The 17787-nt window shown below is 39.1% G+C and overlaps 2 protein-coding genes across 2 annotated transcripts; one reads left to right on the forward strand and one right to left on the reverse strand.

The window, feature by feature from the left end:
- Positions 1–8173: 8173 nt before the first annotated feature.
- Positions 8174–12731, forward strand: LOC103715352. Its single transcript, XM_008802951.4, has 5 exons — positions 8174–8469; positions 8568–8735; positions 8904–8997; positions 9188–9365; positions 12320–12731. Exons 1-5 carry the CDS (start codon positions 8449–8451, stop codon positions 12399–12401), a joined length of 543 nt encoding a protein of 180 aa, XP_008801173.1. The 5' UTR covers positions 8174–8448; the 3' UTR covers positions 12402–12731.
- Positions 12732–13192: 461 nt separating this feature from the next.
- LOC103715354 (probable pyruvate, phosphate dikinase regulatory protein, chloroplastic) lies at positions 13193–17750 on the reverse strand. The gene is made up of 3 exons (XM_008802953.4): positions 17239–17750; positions 13654–14293; positions 13193–13553 (listed from the first exon to the last, which is right to left on the reverse strand). The coding sequence occupies exons 1-3, from the start codon at positions 17716–17718 to the stop codon at positions 13450–13452; spliced, it is 1224 nt and encodes a 407-aa protein (XP_008801175.2). The 5' UTR covers positions 17719–17750; the 3' UTR covers positions 13193–13449.
- Positions 17751–17787: the final 37 nt, after the last annotated feature.

A 17787-nucleotide genomic window follows, 5' to 3' on the forward strand; every position in this document is an offset into this window, starting at 1 on the left:
AGCAATTTTTCATTCCATTCTTTTTTAACCCGGTCAGGATCCAAGATTTATTATCTTTTCAACTTTGAGCCAAATTTTGGTCACGTTTTCCGCCCATGATGGAATTCAATAGATGTCACGTTTTTTGCCCGTTATAGGGCAATCGATAGTACCACACTGTTGCCTGTGACGGGATAATCATGATAACGAGATCAACCCAGAGTTCTTATTCATTCAATCTAGCTCACATCGATGCATCAATTCTTTTTATTTTTGGTTTTAGACTAATCACAATCACATTTCCTACCCGTGATGGGTCAATCAATAAGTGTTACGTTTTTCACCCGTGATGGGACAATCAATATAATATGGTTAGCCTAGAGCACCAAATATAAGTTATACTCATATATACATCCATCATACATAATCAAAACATGGTTTAATACAGAATATCTATAAACATGCTGGTGGGTGTATAAGGATTCTTAGCTCTATCGATCTCAAACTCAAGTACAACACACATTGATCAACTCCTCGATCTACAACTTGGAGGAAAAGTAGTCTGTTCAACGCCTTCCTGCCCAAAAGGTCACCCCACCTATATGGCCAAGTTCATCCTCAGATTAATCGCATTAACTGGTTAATATTGATGTATTACCAATAGATGATCACAATATGTTGGTTTGGGACCCAAGGTTTGCAATATCAACTTGGGGCCCCTAGTCCCCCAATGCTAGCCTAGGACCCCTCCAACAATTCTGGACCCACCACTGGTCCACTAAAATATATAGAGAGAGAACAAGTAGAGAGAAAGAGTGATAAAGAGAGAGAGAGAGAGAGAGAGAGAGAGAGAAAGAGAACCTACAGTTCTCTTCTCTTCTCAAACGATAAGGAGAGACGCTAGGTCGACCGCCACCATCACCCCAACCCCCAACAGCGGCGACCCCCAGCAAAGGCGACGACCCCAGCAAAGGCGACAGCCCCAGCGGCAGCAATAGCCACAGACCTTGGCGGCGGTGGCCAACCAGACAAGAAGAAAAAAAAAAGAAAAGCATGGGAAAGCCGCTTCTTCTTGAAATCCCGCGATCGTCGGCCGACATTGGAGCTCCAAATAGTATGGAAGAAAGAGGAGACGAATAAATTGAAGAAGGTCGGGTCCTTACCTAGTTTCTGATAGCATTTAGACATGGTGACGACGTGATAGCGACCAAGATTCGGAGAGAAAACCGAAGAGAATCTCCGGTGGTGAGCTCCAATCAAAGTTGCAAACTTTGATGGGGTGGAAGAATAACCGAGGAGGGCCTCTAAATAGGCATGCTCATGATCGAAGTCCGACTTAGAGTCAAATTCCGTCCAACCTTCTCAGCGAGAAAGAAGTCTCCCATCATGAGTCTCTTTCTTTTACGCACGTGTGTCACAACTCAGGACTTCACCCAAAATAGCTAGCCTAAAAGTATTTTTTTAGGTTCCTTAGTCCTATATAAGTACCCAAAATATCTCCAGTGAATAACCTATGTGGGACTAAAGATACTCCTGCACGGGTATTCACATACTCCCTCGTTCAAGTCCTAATGTCCTCATCAGGCTAAGGGTTTAAATCCATTCAAATCTATTCACAAACACCACGATCAGCCCGTGATCAGTCTCTATGAACCCGTACTGCAGTGTCCTCTAGTCTACATAGACTATTGGCCGAGTTCGCTTTGCTACTATTTGTCATAGCCCAAGACTTTATCCAAAATGACTAGCTAAAAAGTATTTTTTTGAAGTTTCTTAGTCTTATACAAATACCCAAGATCTTTCTAGTGAATAACCGATGTGGGACTAAAGATACGCCCTCACCAGTCCTCACAATGTGCATTACTTTTTTTTGTTTCATTTGGGCCAAAAAGATTGGGATGGTCAAGTAGTTATACTCTTATATACATCCGTCATACTATCAATCGCAAGCATATACGATGCAAACATGATTTAATATAGAACCCATCAATACAAAATATCTACAAAAATGCAAGTGGGTGTATAAGAATTCTTACTGGGCTGTAAAGCTTATGATACCTCTTTCCTTTTTCTTTCAGAGTTGCAGGTCGCTTGGTACTTGGCTATGGTTTGGATCATGGGTAAAAGGATGAATAGATAGACCATCACTAATACTGGTTAGATAATTAAATTTTGTAATTGTACTAGTTTCGTTGTTCATTACGAATTGAGATCATATTATTCAGTGATATTAAGGTTGTAATAAATTTTCAGATCTTGCATATTCTCTAGGCATTGTTCAAGAGAGTATACGGCCATGTCACGTAGCTGATCCGGGTGATAGGTTCAAGGCGCAACATCATGTCCTGCCTTCAAATATATTTTAGATCCATGTTTCTTCCGAGTTTCTCCAAGGGAGAGCTAGTCTTCTTGGGTTAATATTGTTTTACTTGATTTTTTTCTGTTAATTCCAATAGCTATCTTTGAACCCCCATAATCCAATTAAGGTAGCAAAATAAAACACTTTCGGACTGCCTTGCATGCACAATCTCAGTGAGCACCCTTGGACAGGATACATGAAACTATACCTTCCACAGGTAGAATAATAATTTGGATAAAATTAATTGATCACTCAAATCCCAAATATAATGTCTGAAACAGTTTATATCTACTGCATTTCAGTACTTACGGTCCTTCTGTTCTAATTAGTTTGGCTTCTCTATAGGCAAAATTGTCTCCTAACAGAGCATGTTACTACTATAAGCTTCCAGTTAACATATAGTATTACCTGTGCAAGCAAATTAAGATTCATATGGCATATTCTCAAAAGGATATTCCCGGTCATGGCTTGCACATTTGCAGTCCAAATTGTCATATGATTAAGGGTAAGTAAAATTATCGCATTCATTACTCCAGTCGTTAATACTTAAAGAACCTTTAGACGAGAACTGTTAAAAGAAAGAGGTGGGTGGCGGAGTTGTTGGCATTTAATACTCATAGGCTCTTATCGCCAACCCAAAATATATAAAATCGTAGATCAGTAGCTGTCCTTCGAGGCAACCGAGTAAACTCTTCAGCATTTGTACAAAGAAAGGGAAAATAAGATATATTCCATTTATTGAAGAAAAGTATACATAATTATAATGGATATTTTTTTCTCAGAAATATGATGGAAATGCCATCATCCAATTTTTTGAGTCATGACCTTTTTTTTTAGTGCGTAAACTGGATTTGCATGTGATATCCGGATGAGGAGATACATTGGGAAGAAATATTCCGAAAAAAAGAACGATGCTGTTATGAGGATGAGGGCTTCATATAGAGCAAAGTATCCTGATTTTTTTTAAATTCATTTCCATAAAAATAGTTTTATCTTTAATTAATTAATTTGTCTATTCTTTTTGTACTAACCATAATAACAATTTTCTAAGGTATTGAAAAATTCTTAAATTTTTCGATGTCTTTCTCTCGGTTGAATGACTCTCTAATTATTCTCCAAAATTAAATTAATTTAAAACTATTCAAATATTCTTGAATTATACATATTTTTTTGATTTATTCACAATAAACTTAAGAAATTTTCTTTTATGAATCAATGATGTCATATATTGTTGCTAAGAGTGTCATTTGTTACTATTGCCTCTCTTATATTTATTTTTAAATAAAAATTATAATATTTTAGTAATTTATATTTTATTTTTTTTAAATTCGTGGTTATTGGATTCTTTCTGAAATTTTTCATTAATTTACTATTTTTTTTTCAAATTCCCAATCATTACCTCTAGCAGAAACTTACAGCTAAGTGGGACCACCTCACCAAAAGGACAAAAAATAAAAAACTGGGCCAGACTTGTGCTAGGCTTTTATCAGTGCAAACATATTGGGCCTGGTCCTTTTCTAGTTTTCACGAAAAAAAGCCCGCTAACAATATAATTTGGCTTAGGTTGATAAAGGGACTATAGAACTCGCAATATGAGGATTCTGCAAGTTGTCTTCAGTTGCTAGTGAGAATCCAAATTAGCTTCCTATCTTTCACTGAAAGAAAGGAGATCTACTCATCCATGAAATCTGACTTTAATCGAAATAAGTACAACTTTGGCTCAAATGTTAAGAGGTTGAGGTTCGATGTCCTCATTGCATCGGTTCTTGTTTCAACTCTCAATTATACTAAACCCTAATCCTGCAAGATTGCTAGACTTTGCCTATCTGAGATGTGGTGTGTATAAGATAGTGGCTCTTTCCATCCCCCTCTTGAATAGAGAGAGAGCAGATAGTTTTTTTCTTGTTTATTCCTTTTTTCCTCTACATCAAGGCAGATAGACAAACCCAACTGCCTTTTTTAAAATCATAAATCATCTTTATGTTTTCTAGACCTTAATGAATTAAATATTAGTGAAATGGCTAAAATTCGATGTTTAATGAATGATTTGTTTGTCTAGCACAATAGAAAGCACAGACTACATCCAGAAAAATATCACAATATGGAGCCTACAACGTCAAAATATAATAGCCATTAAGACAAATAATATAATGTGGCAGGTACCCTGAGTATCGTAAGATTTGATTTAATTGCATGAACAAGTTCTAAATTGATACAAATGAAGGACAATCTACACTTCATTTAAAAGGCTAGTTTATTGATTAGTAGTGGTGGTGGCACACCAAGTCTTACCAATTTGCTCTTCCTACGAGCGCAAGATTGCCAGTACTAAATTCAGCTCAATTTTGACTAATATCCTATCTGTTTGCTTGCGCTCATTAAAAAACAAATGAATCAGAATGCTTTTGTCTCACGACCATCCAAGTTTAAGGCAAAGCCTTTGCATCTGAGCTTATTAATTCTATTCTTTTCACATGGGAAAGGGGAGGAAGATGATTGGTGTGAATGAGAAATTGAGCAAGATGATTAAAATATTAAGATATGACTAAAAAAAAATGAATAACTGTTTGTTAAACGCCAAAGATATATGTTAGATTCCATGATCCTCGACTTTCTATTCGATCGAAGATCTACAAATTAAAAATAATAATACTAATAATAGTAGGAGAGATTCTAGTGATGAAAGCGATTGGGAGAAAAAAAAAATCTAATGCAATAACAATACTCAAAATCACCCAGTCCTCATTCACCTAACCCACACCCTTGCACTCCACGCAGCTCATTGCTTAGAGTCATTTTGTCATCCTCTCGGAGGCCTGCAGCTGTTATCCAAGGCATGCAGCACGGATTGGCACCCAAGTGGGACTTCTTCCTGTTCCTAGAAGTCAATCAATAGAAATCTGAAGGCAGACTCCGTGACAGAAGCTTTAAAGAGAAGCATGAAACATGGGAGGATGTCTAAGCCTGCATGTGGTGTAGAACGTGGAAAATGGAACCAAGTTGCAAACATGCCCAAACATTCAAAAAAATAACCTAAAGCATAACACAATATAGAAAAGTAAGGCCACATATATAAATCCTAACTAAAATTCTTCTGACAAGTTAATTAGTCTATGTGCTACAGCTATATATGATACTAAACCGATGAATTAGGCATACGTTGGCTATAAGGTACCTAGAAGAAATATAGTTTATCTTGGATAGATCACCCTCCTTTTCCCTCGAAAAACTTGACCTCTTCAAATGTTATATATCTTGTATAATATGAGCTTCAGACTATTTAATATATTTGTTTCGCGCTACCATTAACTAGATAGTTATAATTGGTGAGGGAACATTAGAGAATACCATACATAATGGTGCATGGGAATAAGTTGGCAGGAGATTTGGCAGAAGAGAAACAAAATTGTGATTTTGGTTCACATAGTCCCTAAGAAATTCGGATATGGAAATTGCCTCTCAAAATGATCCAGTATTTTTTAATTTTAGGACTGTACGTATTATCAAGGATGGAATGATCTTTAATATAACTAGTCTGTGTCGGATCAATTTTAGTGAATTCACAGAAGGGCAAAGCAGATTAGCTAATACCTTGGTGATGATCTTGATACAACTAGGAATAAGGCTAATCGGGCAGTAACCTGAAGGGGTGTTTGTAAATTACTTTTTCGGAATTAGGGCAAGAACAGCATGAGTGAGATAGGGAAGATCAAGATTATGGTCATAAAGTTGCTGGAATAAAGAGAGAAGATCACTGTAGACAATGTTCCAAAATTACTGATAAAAAAAACTCATTGTAAAACCATCCAGGTCAGGACTTCTGTCACCTTTGAAGCTAAATACAACAGCTTTTAAGGGTAGATGCAAATCTGTGGCAGATATGATTCATGAAATTAGATTTAGTTGGAAGGAATGGGGCTATCTGTATCCTCTTTGAGTTAGATTATTTATCTTGATTGTTCTAGAAGATTTTGTTCTCTTTATATAGTCTTCTTCTGGTTTTCTTCTCAAAGAGAAAAAAGAAGGAAAATTTGGTAGTCTGCTTCTCCTTTGAAGGTCAAGTTCTTTTTCTGGTTTATTCTTCATGATAAAATCCTAATGCCTGAAAACTGGGCCATGCGTCTCTTGAAGGACATTGTCGTAATGTAAATCTGCATATGTATTGGTGAAGCGTGTATTACTGGAGTTCCATTTCCCTACACAACTATGGACATTAGTCTATGGATGCTTGGTGGTGGAGGCTTTGGCATGGAAAAAAACTTGAGAATTTTTGGCTTGAATTATAGGCAAACTTCTGTTATCATCCCTGAAGTAACTCTCTGTTGCCTCTTCTGAACATGTTTGGTAGGTGACTTGGGGGGCATTATCCCATCATGGGGTCTGCCTATGCCTTCTACCTGCTGTTTCTCCCTCTCTCTCCCCTTTGTAATCATTTCTCTCATGAAATTAATTAATGACTCAAGCCATATTTCTTCTCAAAAAAGAATTCCATCTATTTGTATCCAACCAAGATTTTCAAATGAAGAGGTTTTGTGGGCGACCGGCATCGACGTGAATGAGATTTCGAGTAATATAACTCAATTTAAAAGGGGCCATTAAGGTCCATGTTGGACTAACAACCCTCTGACTTTTAATTTTGTTCATGGAAAAATTTTGCCTACCTTTCGGTTGGATGTCAATTTTCTGTTTAGTCCCCCGTCCAAATACCAATCTCATAGTCTTAAATTTAAAGTTCTAGTTATGTATGCATGGACTGGAATATATCCGAATTTTTTGACAATGTAACGGGAGCAAGATATCAATATCTGAATTGGTGTAGTAAAATCAGAATTATCTACTCTTTCAAAATATTAATTTTAATATCCATATCAACTTAGGATTAGAATGAAATATCCATGGCAGTTCTATGGCTTTGCATGAACTGATATCTCAACGAGATATACTAGTTATCTAATAAATTAATGTATCCTTTCGAGATGTTGGGATTTGTTGCACGTATCAGCTCTCGCTAAATTCTTGGTTTGGTTGAGCTGGCTAGCAAACTTGGAAAACAAGCTCTTACAAATAGAACTTACAACTCTGTTGCTAACTATATCTCGTCTTGATTTAGCTTCTGTTTTCTTCTTATTCTACTCTTTATTTTTCACCAGCCAAAATTTATGCCGCTCCGAACCTGTAATTCTTTTCTTCAATTTCAATAAATTCGAATCTAAGGGATCTCTACTGATAATTACAACCTTTGTCCTTAATAGTTTCCCACTTGGTGTAGATTTTTTGATTCTTTTTTTATTAAAAAAATTTGGCTTCCGTTTTTACTTCCATATCAACCCGGCATGTTTGTTTTTATTTCATCAATAAACAAATAATCAATAAAAATCAACAAGTAATAGGTTTATTTTTTTAAAAAATATAAATATATAAATAGATCTATCCTATTCTATTAGTTTAAGTTTTTGGGATAAATAATGATTTTAATATGGTACATATTAGAGCAGAGGTCGTGGCTCATCTATTAAAAAAAAGTTTGGCTTACATAAAAAAAAATATAAAAAAAATATAAATATATAAATAAATTTTTCTCATTCTAATAATTTAAGTTTTTAAAATAAACGGTGATTGCAACAATTTTTTTTTTGTGGGTAGGAACCGGCAATGGGTTTGCGAGCTCCCAATCATATGAGACCGGAAGTCGCAAGAAGGTGGTCAGCCACCTCTCAGCAAAAATAAAATAAAATTCCCAAAATACCCATACTAGAGTTCCCATTCTGCCCCATTCTTGGTTTATCTCAACCTACCCTTCCCTCCGGCTTCTATAATAAGAAGCGCTGTGCCACGATGGAGGAGGGTGTTATCCACAATATATCAAAAACCGCCTCGCCTCTCTCGTCCTCCCTCAAACTAGCTTCTTATAAGAATAAGAAGAGAGAGGAAGAGAGAATAAATACAACGCTTATTTCATCAAGGAAAGCACAAACCGCTTCCTCTCTCCCAATTTTAATTTCTTCCTGAAAAGTTTCCCCTTCGACAAACCTAGTACTACCTATTTAGCCAATTCCAGTGACGTTTGAGGCGTCATCCGTCGCTCTGCAGCCCACAAGAAAGAAGAATTCATGGCGGAAATCCCAAAGCCGGTGAGTCTCTTCATGATTCTTTTCTTCAACGTTCGATTTGAGTAGGTGGAGTACTAAAGAGCTCTTTTCTTTTTGATTCTTGTTTGGGGTTTTTTTAGGGTTTTGGAGAAGCGAAACCAAGTGCTTCTGCGATGAGTTTAGACCATGAGGAAGTCGAGCGAAGCAAGACGGAGGAGTCAGATGGCTTCGTCGCCATCGATATCGGAGCCCTCTCGATTCTCTCCGTCAACAACGACAAGGACTCTACTTGCAGCCCTCGGGTCTCGGTAGCTTTTCTCACCTTCCTCTCTTCCCCTCTCATAACTCGCTTTCCGTTTCTCTTCGATCGGACCTTTCTTTAAATATAAAATTAGAATATAGATCCGAATTTACCCATAAAAATGAAACTCTTTCTATTTGTTGATTGGTTGATTTTTTGGGGGAGTTAAATTTAGAGGGTGAAAAACCTTTCCCGAAAAGGATCGCAGCGAAGCGGCGGAGGCGAGGAGCGGACGGCGGCGGAAGGAGAGACCGCCGACTCCTCTACCGGTGAGTTCCCCTACCCCGACTCCGATTCGTCACCGACTCGTCCGAGTCGACCGTTAGGGCTTCGCGTAACGCCGGAAATGACGTTGTGATGATGTCAATACACTAAACCGTAATTTTGTCTCGTCCAGCGTTCGGGCGTTGTCCTTTTGGGCGGATCTGATTGAACACGTGGGATTGCGTACGTGTGCAGGTGGGCCCGACTCGGACGTGAAATCGGCTCTTTTGGTGCACGTGGCGGGCGAGGGGGAGCCCTCGGGGTTGTCTCATGCGACGACCCCAACAGCGGCTGGAGGGAGGTGCAGGAGGCTGGGGCGGCGGCAGACGCCGTGGCTGGACCCGAGGAGGGTTCTATTCTTCTTCGCCACCTTGTAAGTTACCTTCCTGACCAAAACGCCCGCTATAATTTTGTTTTTACGAGAATTACGAGAATGCCAAGGAGGTCATGCTGATCGACAAATGATTTGGGCTTTAAATCTGCTTTAAAAACGTAGTATAATAGGGGGTGGGAGTCGTACATCGGTGGGACGGCGCGCGCGTGCGACCACCGAGTGGGTCCGTCGATCACACGACGTTCGATCGTGATCACACGGTGCGGCCTATCGGTATTTGCTTCTGGGCCACGTCAAAAACGTCATGGACGTTGAAGCCATTGGACGCAACGGCACGCCAAGGGAGGGGAGCGGGGTCGGGTTTCGGGTCCATTGTTTCGATCAATTGTGACAGCCCAATCGATGGGCCCGCCTCGTTTTGGGTCAGCGCGTCAGCTGGGCCTGGGACCATGTGACATCCTTAAATATGGGGGCATCTATAATTAGAAATTCATAAATGATAGAGATGGCAATCAGGTCGCATCAAATCAGGTATGGATCGGACTAGATGTAGGTCGGATTAAAATTTTATTGACTCAAATCCGGCCTATTGATTAACTAGGTCAAAAATTTGGATCTGAACTCAGTCTATTTATTAAACAAATAATTCTATCCAATTCGTATAACTTGTTTACTAAATATGTCAAATCAAGTTAAACGAGTTAAATAAGCTAAGTAGGTTTTGGATTGATTAAATGGATATAAACAAGTTAAATAGATTAAGCAGGTCAGGTTAAGTAGGATATAAATAGGTTAAGTATATTTTAAACAGTTTAAAATTATAAGTCAACTCAATTAGTAAACAGATGAGATTTATTTAATAACTAGGTCTAGGTGGAATGATTCATCCTTTATTTCATTTATGTCAAATTCGAATATGAATAGAGTGGGTTGGTTATAAATCTAATTGATGGATTGGATCATAAATTGCCCCAAATAAATGATGTCCCACTTTTTGTTGTTGCAAACTTGTAGGGTTTTGGAATCAACACGTGTAATGCATACGCGGAGAACAAATATAAAATCAGTAGGCCCCAATATGGATGGTGTCCGAGAGAGCACGATATTTGGCTCAACGAGAGGTAGTTGGGAGTAAAAAAACTGTGGTGGAAAAGTCCTTGTAGAATTCCTTCGATGTCTGAATGTTAACATTACACATAAATGGAGAAAATAGAGTAGATGTGTGATAAACTCAATCATAGGGAAAATGTCATCATACATAGCATCTAGCAAGGTAAGATGGGATGAAGTGCAATCTATGAAAAAGTGGCACTTTTTGTAGAAATTGTTATAGGGATGCAATCATGACAAGCTTTGTAGGTAAAATAAATGTAAAAATGACTCTCAAACTTCTTTTCTTTTGTATGTAGGTGATATTTCCTTTCATGAGATTAAGACTTTTTAAATTTGTTAAATTTGTTATTGTAGTAAAATTACTTTATGATAGTTTGTTGATGGTTTTATCTTTCAGTAAGGTAACATTCCATAAAGTAGTCATGCTAATAGTAGATGATTTAGGCAATATTTTTCATATATATTGCACTATTAGACACAGGCTAAGTATATATATAAAGATATATCATCAAATTAGCTCCTTAACCGTAAAAAGAGTGGGGCTTGAGACTTCTTTTGGGTTTTTGTGACAAGCTTTTGTTGGAAAAAAAGAAAATTTCTTCTAGCTAGAATCCCTTCTTTTCTATAAGGGTGATTTTTCTTTCTTTTTTTTTTTTTTTTAATTAGCGGTTCCACTTTGAGAATTGTTTTTTGTTGAAGTTTGCCATGATAGCAATATTCCAATTTTTTTCATCAATTGATGCCATCATGTCACCTTTTAGGTAAGCTAACGCGTGTTAGGTGGAGATGCTGATTGTATGGTAGTAGTTTCTTTAAATCTAAGCAGTGAAAAATTCTCACGATTTAGATTCATGACTAAAATTGATAGGCCAAACAAGATTATAGGTAAGATTTTATCTTTTTAAGTTAAAACCAACCTCTTGAAGATGGTTCAAATTTTTTAGAACGTTTTAATATAGAGAGCGCAGTGATAGAAGCAAAACTAGGAATTCATCCAAGTTACGTCACAACCTTGACTTCTGACTAGTTAATTTCATGTTTTATGTTGACATCAACATGACGCTTGTCTCGCACTGTTGCCTTGTTACGGCTCTACTTCTAACCTTAAGGTGATTTGGAGGCCATTGAAGCCAGCGGGCTAAACGGAAGCTGTTGTTTCTACTATAAATGGGTCAAATAACTTAGATCTTGCAATTTTATTTAAAAAGATAAGATTACATAATTATTTAATTAAGGGAGGCTAATCTTTGTTTATCACTATTACCCATCTCATCCAATCTAGATCTTAGTCCCAGGTAGACTACGTCGAAGCTCGTAAAACCAAATGAAATCTCTGCCCTCTTATTTAAGGGAGTGACCAAGCAAATGCATGATGATATCTTTCTAATACAAAATTCACACCGTATAGAGTTTGAGAATGGTTTTGTTACATGTGGTCTTGATGTTATGAGTCATGGAAACTTTATTTTATATGCCATACCCATGTGCTTGGCCTTCACTCATTTCATTTCCGAATCATGTTAGATTCCTTTTGAAAGGTCTCCTATCCCAAACATGCGATGCATCATCTCAGTAAGGCTTTTTTCTTTTTTTTTTTCTCATGGACGTGGCCTCAATTGCGCATGTGACGACGGTAAAAAGAAAAACACAGAGAGAAAAATGATCTCACAAGCAAAGAAATTCTACAATACGAAGTAACATAAAACAGACTAATTCTAAAAATGTGGACTTCTCGCTCAAATTATCCCATTTCGTTTGGACAAGGTGAGATATGAAATATTTGAACTATAATAAAAATGGTATTTTTTTTATTAACTAATGTTAGAAAGCTCAAGAAAGAACTTGGAGTGAGACTTATGTTGTCCTTCCTTTGGTTGCAGGTCCAGCATGGGAACAATGATACTGCTATATTTCACGCTCTCCATGGGCAAGATGGCCGGTAACGACTCCAACGCGCGGTGATGCGACCCCCTGCTGCTGCCACACAGTGTTCCACCTGCTGCTCAGCAAAAATATTTTCTCCTCAGCATGCTTGGAGTTCTGTCATCGCACTCTATGGAGTTTTCAGAGAATTGGTACATAAGATGAACCCAAAAGGAGGGAAGACAAAAGCAGAAGAGGTGTTGCAGGACTGACAAGAAAAAAAGTATACTTTGGTGAGAGTGTTACAAAGAGACACACCATGAGAAAGAGAGATGTAGGAGATGTGTGTACGTATGTTTGTTGATAGCACATTCCTTTTTTTTCACTCTGGCCCGATCAAGGTGCATGGATCACCAGTTAATTTCTTTAGTTTGGTTTATGGTAGATTGGTTTGATGCAACTGCACTTCTTCCTTTCCTTGTGTTAAAGAGTCTTGGGAAGTGAGTATATGGTGTGGGTGGCATGCGAAAAGGGGGCTTAGATTATTTGGGGCCATAGTATGATAGTTCTCTCTGGTCCTGCTTGCTTGATAGGCTGGTGGGACTGATATAAAAAATAAAATAAAATAAACAGAGGGGTGTGGGTAAACATAAATAAATAAATGAAAATCTAATTTCTTGGCAGAGTACAAGCTTGACCATTCTCATACATAATACTAACTAGATGTTTGCGAGATAAGAAAAAAATATTCACAGATGTTGAGTGAGGATCTCGTAATTGATAGCCATTCACTGAATTCAAATAAAACAGCGTATCTCATGACCATCAAGATGCCGACCAACTTGCAAATTAATTAATCACAAAATCAATGAGATTATAGAGAGGGCACGTAATACACGTAATCTCTTTTTTTTATGTAAATCAAACATAAGCTCATACACAATAATATTGTTTTAATTTTTTTTTCTGAAAGCCAAAAGGTTTTTCTTAAAAAAAATACAGTTTTTTACCAACAAATTCATGATATCAAGGAATAATCAACCTCCACATCTGGAGCACATACTTTCTAAATCTATTGAAAGCTTCGACATACAATTCAATGGAGGCATACATATTTACAAGACCCATAAACATCTGTTCACTCATTCTAGTATCGTTTGGAAATGCGTGGCATCAAGCACTTCTGCTTCCTGTCATGGCATATCCTCACAACAACTGCTGCAGTTTCTTCTATCGCTTTTCCAGTTACCTCTGCAATAAGAAAAGCCAATCAACACAGCAATAGAAAAACCAACAGAGTGAGCCACCAAGCCGCTCTAGCTCATACTAAACATTCAGAAAGTTTACTTACCAATGACTGGCCACACTGGGTTTTGCACAAAAATTTTATTAGCATATTCCAACTCCTCCCTCACATAGTCCATCTCTGAATAGTTGCTCCTCATTTCACCGTCTAATCCTAGACTTTTGGCCCTTGCCTTCCTAATGGACAGCAGAACAACTGGATTTATTGTCAATCCAAACACCTTCTCCTGATTGATTTCAAATAGTGCCTTGGGCAACTCTACCCCCATGACAATAGGAATATTTGCCACCTTATATCCCTTTTGAGCTAAATATATCGACAAGGGTGTCTTCCCAGTGCGTGAAACGCCAACAAGGACGATGTGCGCGCGATTAAGGTTTCGGGGCTGTGCTCCATCATCTTGTTTGATGGTGAAATCAATGGCTTCAATACGTTGGAAGTATTCTTCAGTCAGTGGAGCTTTTCGGCCTGGCGCACCTCGGGGGATCCCAGAGGGTGCAACACCAAGATGGGCAGCAATAGCCTCAGTTGTAGGCCGTAGAATGTCGGTGGAGGGGACACCCCAGAGTTTGCAGGCCTGTTCTGCAGATTTGGCCATTGAAGGATCTACAAGGGTGTAGAGAACCAGTGCACCTTCTTTTGCAGCTTGCTTTACAATCTCCATAAGTCTTTCCACATCTTCAACCTGAAGAAGATCAGACACATGAAATTGTCAAGTTGATTGTGATCAGACATGCTTATTGCTCGGAAATAAAATTACAACGTTTGAAGGATCAAAACTACAGGTAAAAGAGAAAAAAAAAATCTGATACCATGTGTACTATATAGGATCAAGAAAAAAAAAATCTAAAACCACATGTACTCACCATATGCTGTAGCTAGGAGTTACTTTGATAAACCATTTGCACGAAGACATAACTACAGAACAATCATCTTGCATTGTAATCTTGAAAGAATCTTCCCCTCAGGTAAATTGAAATCCACCATTAAGCAAACAATGAGTCAGCTGATTATAATTTTAAATAAGAAGCCCATTGATTTAATTATTCTTTAGATAATGTTAACAAGCCTGAACTTCTGCTATTAACCAGAAAATTTACAAAGATGCATAATGAAACATCCACTTTAGAAACAAAGGTATTTTACAATTTGTGTACTTCAAAGTTACCCAGTATAACCTAAGACAATTGCTTTCTTAACCTGGAATAAGTAGGCAGTTTGAAAATCAAACTAACTAATACAATCAAACTTTGTCCCTTGAGTGCTGTTTCCTCCTACTCTCAGAGCTCTAATGACATGATTTTGGATGTGATGAACTGCAGATTCAAATGGTCTCCCATTAGATAGACTTCAACCACAAATTATTCATTCATTTAACTGGGACAAAGATGTTGCAGCTATTATCATAAACCTCCTGGAACTGCTTTGCGCCATGCTCCACATCACATTATTTTTACCAATAATCACCACAAGAACAAGATCCCTGTGAAAAATGATGAAACCGATTTGTGTCCCTAATAATGAGTTGTCGACAAGTGACCTTGGATATAAGCTTGATTGCATCATGGCAATCCCCACACACTCGGAGGTTCTTAGCAATCCTTATGGGTACAGCTGGTGGAACCTTTAGCAAGCCAAAAGCAATAGCAAGTCTCTCACTGTGGGTACAAAGGAACTTCTTCTTATCATCGTCCTCCACATCAAGCAACACATATTTCGTAGATGGCACATATCCTGCCTTCACTATTCGATCATTTAACTCTTCCAATATTTCATAAATCTTGTCAGACTCCAAGTGTGTTCTATCATGTGCCCCAAATACGTAAACCTTGTCCTTTATCTCAACCCAGCTACAGCCAGATTCCTTAAATAACCCCTTCAAAATCATCGATTTTCTCACTCTTCCGACATCATCCCATCTCCCGACCGAGGCATATATATTAGATAAAATAACATAATTAGCAGCATTTTTTGGTTCAAGTTCAAAAAGCTTTTGTGCTAATCTCTCACCAAGCTCCACATTACAATACATCTGACAAGCTCCAAGCAATGATCCATATACACTACTGCTCGGTCCTATACCCATCCTTTCTATGAACTGTTCGGCATCATCTAGTCTTCCTGCCCTCCCCAGCATATCCACAACACAGGCACAATGTTCGACCCCGGGCTGAATGCCGAACTTCCCCTGCATAGTCTCAAAAATTTCCCAGCCATCATCAACAAAGCCACCATGGCTGCATGCTGACAGGATCACAACCAAGGTGATATAGGTCGGTTTCAATCCTTGGTCCTGCATCACCTTGAACAAATTCAGGGCCACATCGAATCTTCCATTCAAAGCAAACCCTTCAATCATTGAAGTCCAGGTTATCATATTCTGTCTCTCCATGCCACTGAAAACCTTATAAGCAAAATTTGGATCCCCACATCGAGAATACATGGTAACAAGAGCAGAACCTACAATCACATTCGAAATAAAGCCATTTCTGATGGCATAAGCATGGATTGCTTGTCCTTTTCTCAAAGAAGAAAAGAAACTGCAAGCAGGCAACAATGACACAACAGTAAGTTCATTGGGTTTGAGGTACTCGTCAAATTGCATTCTAGAGAATAATGCCACCGACTCAGCATGGATCTCAACATGAGAGCATGCATGGATCATCGAAGACCATGAAACAACATCTCGAAACTCCATTCTATCAAACACTTTTCGTGCCCCATAAACATCCCCAAATGACCCATAAGCATGAATAAGAGAATTAGCCACCGACAAACAGAGACCACGCCCATACTTCATTATCAGTGAATGCAACTGAACAATCAACCTCACCAAACCCAACTTGACAGAGGCCTTCAACAAAGCCGAGAAGGTGTATGAATCGGGAATCACCCCAAGCTTGAGCATTTCATTAAAAAGTTCAAGAGCTTCACCCGCCATCCCATTCTTAACGTATCCAGAAATCATTGCAGTCCAAACAAATATGTCCAGATTCCATTTGGGCATCCTATCAAACAGCTTCCGGGCATGATGGATTCGACCGCAAACAGAATACAATTTAACGAGTTTTGGGAGAAGGTCTCGGTTTTTCTCAAACCCAGCTTCCCGAATTCGCGAGTGGAGCCTCTTGCCTTGTTCGAAGGACCGGACATCGATGCAGGATTGGAGAAGAACGCCGAATTCGGCGGACGTAATGGGTTGGCAATTCTTCTGACAAGCCTTACGGGAATTAGCATTCAGATGGGAGTAAGGAGATACCCAAGAGCAAAATGAAAGCACGCTCGGATTAAGCGCTTGGCTGATAGCTAAATATCCTCCCATTCGGGAAGAAGGAAAGAGGAAAATGAAAAAAGGCGAGGTTTTCTTTGGTCTTTCCAATACCAGCTTACTGACGCCATTACGCTGTTACATACGACCCCAAGGTTACCGTTATTGACCGTTAAAAATTTATTATTAGTTTTTTTTCTTTTTAGGAAATCACGGGGAGTCATAACATTTTAATAAAAATGTATAAAATATAGACGATAAATTAACTTGTTGTTAAACTGCGGACTCATAACGGACCCGACAACCGTTACGAAGGCCGTCAAAAAGGATAAGGATGAGGAAAGGTGGGAAGACAAACATACCCCTGAGAAGAGGTGGGTATTCACGGGGCAGCCCCGGTCAACGAGGCAGTGCTCGAACTGCCCCAACGCCGCGTTGACGGAGTGCTCCGCCGTCCACCCTGTGCCGTCGGACACCATATAGATGGCCTTCGCCGCTGCCACCTCGCCGTCGTCCTGGAAATCGTCCGAGATGGACGGTGGGATCTCGTCCAGCTGACTCAAGGAAGGGGAGGAAGAGGAGGAGGTAGGAGGAGGAGAGGAGAAGTGAGGGGCGGTCATCTTCCGCAGGGCAGGCGAGTCGAGCCGCCGGCCCGACCGTATTGCCCGGGCCCTGGACCAGCGGTTCAGTTGGGAGCTCCCCTTGGGCGGCTTCCGGACCGGAGGCTCGGGGCCGTGGTCGGCGGTCCGGCTCGGGATGTCCTCGGGGAGGCAGGCGGAGAAGGAGGGGAACCTTCTGGCCGGAGAGACTTCGGGGAGTCGAAAGACTTTGGAAACGAACATTTCTTCTTCTATTTTTCTTTTTTGTTCATTTAAACTTCTAAAACTCTTTTATTATATGTTGCCTTGGAG

This window comes from Phoenix dactylifera, chromosome 4, assembly GCF_009389715.1.
Source record: "Phoenix dactylifera cultivar Barhee BC4 chromosome 4, palm_55x_up_171113_PBpolish2nd_filt_p, whole genome shotgun sequence".
NCBI classification, from domain to species: domain Eukaryota; kingdom Viridiplantae; phylum Streptophyta; class Magnoliopsida; order Arecales; family Arecaceae; genus Phoenix; species Phoenix dactylifera.